At 45.0% G+C, this 6,942-nt stretch overlaps 1 protein-coding gene across 1 annotated transcript; it reads left to right on the top strand.

Moving 5' to 3' along the window:
- The first annotated feature begins 440 nt into the window (after positions 1-440).
- CTSL (cathepsin L) lies at positions 441-5,470 on the top strand. The gene is made up of 8 exons (XM_071580322.1): positions 441-529; positions 780-914; positions 1,268-1,390; positions 1,473-1,628; positions 1,977-2,201; positions 3,796-3,964; positions 4,168-4,285; positions 5,062-5,470. Exons 2-8 carry the CDS (start codon positions 789-791, stop codon positions 5,159-5,161), a joined length of 1,017 nt encoding a protein of 338 aa, XP_071436423.1. The 5' UTR covers positions 441-529; positions 780-788; the 3' UTR covers positions 5,162-5,470.
- The last annotated feature ends 1,472 nt before the right edge of the window (positions 5,471-6,942 follow it).

Genomic DNA, 6,942 nt, shown 5'->3' with positions numbered 1-6,942 from the left:
GGACCCTGGCCAGTGGGAGATGCTCCCTCGCACCTGCCTGGAGTGACCTGGGGGGCCCTGCCCTGTGTCCGCAGCCCCGCCCGCCTGCCCCGGGCAGGAGCCGTCCCGGGAGCCCGGACAGGGCCGGGGCTGCCCGCACCCGCCACTCGCGGCTCTTTGCCTACAGACTTTGTTTTTCCTTCGCTCTGACAGGTGCCCGCTTTAAGTTCCCCCGGGTTAAAATTCCAGCAAGCTTAGCGTGCTGCCAATATCTCCGGTCAGCCAGCGCTCGGAGTAAACACACAAACGTTGCCCAACGTAGCGGCCCGGCCGGGCGGTGTGTCCCCGCTGTGCTCCCGGCCGGCCCCGCACCGCCCCCGGCCCGCGGCCATACGGGGACCCCCGCAAACCCCGCCCCGCCCGGCCCTGCGGGAAGCGCGGCCGCCAATGGGCGCGGCGGGGCGGGCAGGGCCCGGCCCGGCCGGGATAAGAAGGGCCGCGGAGGCGCCGGCTTCTCGGTTCGGGAGAGCAACGGGTGCTGTTGGGCGAGGTGAGTGGGGGCTGCGAGGCGGGGAACGCGGAGGGGGCTGGTCTCGGCTGCGCCCTTGCCCCTGTCCTTGTGCCGCAGTGGGCCGCTCCTGCCGGGAAGGGGTCGCCATTCCGGCCGCTGCCTCGGGAGACTCCTGGCTGCCCGCGCCGCATCCCGGCCCCGCCGCCTGCGCTTGTTCACCGCGGCGAGGCGGGCGCTGAGTGCAGCCGTGTCTGTTCCCTGCCTGACCGTGTGCCTCCGTCCCCGGCAGGTCGGCAGCATGAGCGTATTCCTGACCGCGCTCTGCCTCTGCTTGGGCCTGGCGCTCGGTGCGCCGCGACTGGACCCCGATTTGGATGGGCACTGGCAGCTGTGGAAGTCGTGGCACAACAAAGACTACCATGAGGTGAGCCCTGCGGTATGTGCTCGGCTGGGCAGGCAATGGGCGCACTCAGCTGGGCCCCGCCAGCTGAGTCATGTCTGCTTTGTTAGCACGCTGGCTATGGGCTGCGCTTGGGAAGGATAATCCCCCTCTTCCCAAGTCCCCTTCCTGTGCTTGTGCGGCGACTCAGCTGCGCTATGCGCCTTGTTTTTGTTAAAAGGAAGGCAAAAAGACCACCTCTTAAACAGCATTCAGTCTTGGCATTCGAGTAACTCTCCATTTGTCTGAGTTATGCGAGTTTTAACAAATCTCGTTGTTGTAGACGTGAACTTTATTTGAACTGCCTCTTTGAAGTATGCTGGTTTTTTGCCCCTCAGAGAGAAGAAAGCTGGAGGAGAGTGGTGTGGGAGAAGAATCTGAAAATGATTGAACTCCATAATCTGGATCACACCTTAGGAAAACACAGCTACAAGTTGGGAATGAATCAGTTTGGTGACATGGTATGTATAGAGGCTTGAAATATGTGGTTCTAAATAGTGATGTGTAATGGATGGTGACTACATGTACTGAATTGTTTTTCAGACAACTGATGAGTTCAGACAGCTCATGAATGGTTACGTACACAAGAAGTCAGAAAGAAAGTATAGAGGTTCCCAGTTTCTTGAGCCCAGCTTCCTGGAAGTGCCACGATCAGTAGACTGGCGAGAGAAAGGATATGTAACTCCAGTTAAAGACCAGGTACAATATTATGGTGGATTTCTAATCAGTTACAGGTCCAGTTTCCTGAATGCTACATCCAATTCCATAGAAGAAAAATACTGTGTACCTGTTTAATGAAGCCTAGTACAAGCTTACAAAATCAAGCACCATTTTGGTAAAACTGCTGTACCTCTTAACACTTTTTAGGAGTGCTCTGCTAAATGTCTCAGAACTGGAGTCTGTAGTGTCTTCGTTTGTACATGCTAGGACTGTGAAAGCAATGTTGGTCTTGTGACTTTTGTCTTTACGGCTTAGACAAGTCATAAGGGAAATATAAATGCCTAGTTTGTCTAGGTGTGTAACTTGTAATTTCATTTTATGCTTCAGGGTCAATGTGGCTCTTGCTGGGCTTTCAGCACAACAGGAGCTCTTGAAGGACAGCACTTCAGAAAAACTGGCAGGCTTGTTTCGCTGAGTGAACAGAATCTGGTGGACTGTTCTCGCCCTGAAGGGAATCAAGGCTGCAATGGTGGACTCATGGACCAGGCTTTCCAGTATGTGCAGGATAATGGGGGCATTGATTCTGAGGAATCCTACCCATACACTGCAAAGGTAAGTGAAATAGCTGGACTTGTATTGCAGGTGTCATGTCTTTCCTGTGGAAAAATTGTGTTGAGAAACTCATATCTAGAAAAGAATGTCTTTGTAGTGATCAGTACATCTGTTCTTCCTGTTGCATCTTTGCTAAGAGAACTAGCAAGACTGCTAGCCCCAGTAGGAATAACATACTGCACTGGTCTTTGAGGTCAAAATCTAGCCAGACCAGTTAGAAAAACTGGAGCAAATATTTTTATTCCTCCCCCTCCTTGTTGCCCTCCTCTCAGATGTGCCTTATCATGGTTGCCACACCAAACCAGCAACCCAGCCCTAGTCAATGGTGCTACTTAATAGTAGGGAAGCAATTCATCCTCCCATAACTGACCTATTACAGAGTTGCTACCCACAGACCACCTAATTCTTGTTGCTTGTGTCATCTGTTTTTTTAACACCTTTTGTCTATGCCTTAAGGTCTATTTCTGGACTAAATGTGCATAAATGGAGGTAATGGACAGATTTTTAAAATATCTCTAATGATCCATCACATGTTAAACAGACACAAAAGAATGAAAAAGTAGTAAATTGTGATACCACTTGGGAACTCATGGTTTGGGTTTTTCACCTCTTAGGAGTTCTGTTTGCTGTGGAGGATGTTTTCCTGCAGCTTGTTTTGTGCTCTCTGAATGGGCAATGGCATTGCCATTTGTTGTGAACAACATAGAAGCTTTTGGATTGGGGTTCCTGTTCACCTATGTCCCTGAAATCTGTTTTTTCTAATCTTGGCTGTTCTAGAGAATGCAGTTGATTATAGAAAGTGCCTAACTTGCTTAGTACAAAAAGTAAGCAACTGAGCTGTACTGTGTTCCTTCAATTGGGGAAACAATTTTAGTGCTAATTTAAAATGCACATAGGGGAGGGATGGGCTTGCTTGAATCTATTTCAGTTTCACAAGACCTGACTTCCAAACCAGGCCTCGCCTCTCTTGTGAGGCATGTGGACCCAACAGTTCAGGCTTACTGTTAAAAAAAAGGTAATATGAAAAAGCACAAAATATACAAGTATGTAAGGTCGTGTAATAGAAGTTACTAACTTTTGAATCATTCTATACATCTTCAAATTATGGCAGTCCAAAATTCTGGATTTTAGTGCTTGCCCAACAAGCAGTTTCTGGATTACTTTGTAATTATTGAATACTTGGCTCTCCTCCATTGGCCATTAGTACATTCTGGGCTTCTTTCCTCTCTGGAAAGATATGTCCTGCCTCCAAAGAGGGCAGGGTTATGATTCTTTGCATCCAGAAAAGCTGGTTTGTGGGGGGGTTTCGTGTTGGTTTTTTTTATTTTTGTTTTGTTGTTTTTTGGATTTTTTTGTTTGTTTTTTGCTTAAGTCCTTTACTTTCACTGTATTTTTGAGGAGCTCATACCTTTGAGGAACTCAGGAGCACCTTCATGTTCCCCCTCTGTTCTCCTTTCAAAGCAATGCTGAAGCACTGGGATACTTTTCAGTCCCTTGTTTTCAAGGCAGTGAAGTCTCAGAATATCTGGTAGTTCTATGCTCACCTGTGTATTAAATGGAGAACTGAGTAATAACTACAGCTTTTTCTATTTAGGATGATGAAGACTGTCGCTACAAGGCAGAATACAATGCTGCTAATGACACTGGCTTCGTTGACATCCCTCAAGGACATGAAAGAGCTCTCATGAAAGCAGTTGCAGCTGTGGGTCCAGTGTCTGTTGCTATTGATGCAGGCCATACTTCATTCCAATTCTATCAGTCAGGTGGGGATTTGTTAAAAACTTGCATTTCTTTTATCTGTGCGCATACTTGTCCCTCAATGTCTGTCATGATAGACTTTTATGACTCCATCCTCTAACTTTCAAGAGACTATGCAACATTTAATTAGAAATGTACAAAGCTTCTAGTGTGGGAGAAGGTTTTTCTGTGGATAAGCTTGTTCACATGTGAACTTATGCCTTCACAGGTATCTACTATGAACCAGATTGCAGCAGTGAAGACTTGGACCATGGTGTTCTGGTTGTAGGTTATGGCTTTGAAGGGGAAGATGTAGATGGGAAGAAATACTGGATTGTTAAGAACAGGTAAGATCTTTGTCATGTACGCAGGAGAGAAGGGAAGGTAGTTTGTCACTTGGAAGAGAGGGAGGTAGGGAAACTACAGTAATTAAAAATCTGTGTGTGGAAAATCTGGACACTGTATTCTATAACAAAGGCTAAACCCAGCACATGCTGATGGCAGCCTAATAAATTAGGCCCAAAGCAGCAAATGTGAGTCTTCTGCTTTTTCAGTTAATCTAAGGGGGCTTAGTAGTGAAAAAACTTGTGAAGCTAGTAGATGTTAAAGAAGTGAAGCAGAGGGGAGCAGGAGGAAACAGTGTTGTGCAGGCATCATGGATTTTTCTGGAAGCAGTGCTCTTCACTTGTGTGAAATAGGATAACATTTGAACTTAATTATCTCCTAAGCTGGAGAAAACCAATGAAGTAATGTCAAAGGGCACATCACATAAGCTTGTCTCAGTTTCTCAGTATTACTGAGGCACACCGTCAAACTCTGCTTTCAATTTCTGATTTCCCTTAAGGTTTGCTGGGAGCAGTGTCTGAGCTTCAGACACCTGTAATCAAAGTTTGCACATCAATGTGACTACCTAGTGAAAGGATGGCTGCCTCCTTCATTTCTGTGAGCTTGAGGTGCCTCTTCTGTAATGTACATTTAATTGCTGGAAAGCACTTTAGGTTTTGGCTGCATCTATCTTGATTTTTTCTTTAAATGTGGAAGGCAGCAGTTTTCAGTTTAAACACTGGGACAGTAAATAAGTATTTTCTGAATATGTAAACAAACCCTTTGCTTCTGTTTTCAGCTGGGGTGAGAAGTGGGGTGATAAAGGATATATCTACATGGCCAAGGACAGAAAGAACCACTGTGGAATAGCAACAGCTGCTAGCTATCCACTTGTATAATTTTGAAGACTGAACATTTCAGTACAAGAGGGGATTTAAACTGAATGACCAAACCCATGTTTACACATGTGGTATACTTGTGTCTTTCAACACTCAACTTGATTTTTTTCAACCTTTTAAAGTATATTTTACATGTTGGTGACATGCAACTTCTTTTAAATTAATGTAAATGTTAGTATGTAAACAGCTTGTAATATTGCTGGCTTTTAACTGCTTAATCCAATAGATTCTTTGTGTTTTTCCTTTTTGTAAAATTGCAGTGTGCCCCAAGGTTTACTTTTTCAATAAATACTTAAAATTTACTGTGTACAGATGACTTGGTTCTTTGGTCTGTTGCTTTCCCACTTGAGACTTTTATCAGACAGACATCCTAAATCATACTCTGAGTTTAAGCCTATGCACGTGGCTCCATTAATCACTAAAATGCGGTGCTATCTGGGAATGGCTAAGAGGTGTTAGAAAAGGGAGTGTAGTATTTATGACATATTTTTAAATAGGAAGTGGAAAAATAATAGTATCATCTCTGGTTCTTTGTGTCGTATAACAAAGATCTTCGGTCTTGTCATCTTCTGCCGGCAGCATCTGGTCTTCACTTGGCTTTTACTTCTGACAGTGTTTCCTTAGTGGCACCTCGAAGTAGCAGTATATACTGTTACATTAGTACTGTTGCAGTTTCAGCAGCTGTGTCCTTTTGAGCATTATAGGATAGAGCAGACCCAAAGCACACCTGGACTGTTCAAAGAGCTTGGTTCTTGCGATGTGTAGGATGCTAAATACTGACCTTCTCCCTGTATTAGCTTCAACTGGAGAAAGAAGGGATGGGGGGAGAAATGATGTCCCTGTGAAAGTGAAGATGGGCCCCTCTGCTTCATACCTGTGTAAGTGCTGGTTGACTTAACTGGGAAGACTTAACACTGTGACTGCAGAGGAGTACAGGAGTTATCTCTGCTGCTCAAATATGATTACTAGCTGTTATATGTGTTTTGCATACCAGTAGTTTCTGCAAAGGATGGTTTTTGGTAATACCAAAAACAGCAGAGAGGAGAAGACTTGCCTTTGGTTTTGCGTGCTGACATTCCTCCCCTCTTGATTTTGGGCTGCTAAGTGAAGGAGACTAGTTCTGCAATGTAACTAGCACCACTTCTGATTTAGGGCCTGTGGGTTTTTATGCACAGTATCTTTGCAGGCTCTGATAGCTGTGCACACAAGGGAACACTTAGACCACAACTTGTGGTGGAAGAATTTCCTTATTGTAGATAATGTAAGTTGCAAGGCTGCATTTTATAAATTTTTTTTAAAGAGAAAAAATGAGATGAGTTATCCATAATATTTGTGGGGTTTTCATATGCTGCTTACAGATGCATTCTTTCAACCTGAATTTCTCTACAAGTTTGGCTTTTTTTTTTTTGGCTTTTTTTGAGGAACAGAGCCTCACTCCAGCCTATGGCTATTAAACAAGCCACAGAGCAGAAATACTGGTTAGAATGTAGCTATTAAGTTGACTTGCTAAGCCTGTTATGGAAAGCATTCACACTGCTTGGGAAAGCTATGGAGCAAATTCATATGGAGCTCAACAGGTGATCCTGCAAAGGTTGATATTCAGAAGGATATGGCAATGGTCTGTATGGTCAAAATAGGAGGCAGGTGCAAAATGCTTCCAGAGAAGTGACTGCATAAGCTCCCTTCTTGCTCTCCTAGAACTAGAGGTGGACTGAGGCCAATTTCTCTGAACAGTTTTTAATTCTGGAACTTGATGTTTTTGTGACTGTAGTAGCACTTGG

This window comes from Pithys albifrons, chromosome Z (assembly GCF_047495875.1).
Source record: "Pithys albifrons albifrons isolate INPA30051 chromosome Z, PitAlb_v1, whole genome shotgun sequence".
Lineage (NCBI taxonomy): Eukaryota > Metazoa > Chordata > Aves > Passeriformes > Thamnophilidae > Pithys > Pithys albifrons.
Note: the sequence above shows the minus strand (reverse complement) of the source record. Positions and strands in the feature narration are given on the sequence as shown.

Bases quoted from the DNA above. Each gene is read 5' to 3' on its own strand.
- CTSL (XM_071580322.1), top strand. From the start codon at position 789: ATGAGCGTATTCCTGACCGCGCTCTGCCTCTGCTTGGGCCTGGCGCTC. The intron at 3,965-4,167 runs GTGGGGATTTGT...ATGCCTTCACAG, and splicing joins ATTCCAATTCTATCAGTCAG to GTATCTACTATGAACCAGAT. The intron at 4,286-5,061 runs GTAAGATCTTTG...TTCTGTTTTCAG, and splicing joins TACTGGATTGTTAAGAACAG to CTGGGGTGAGAAGTGGGGTG.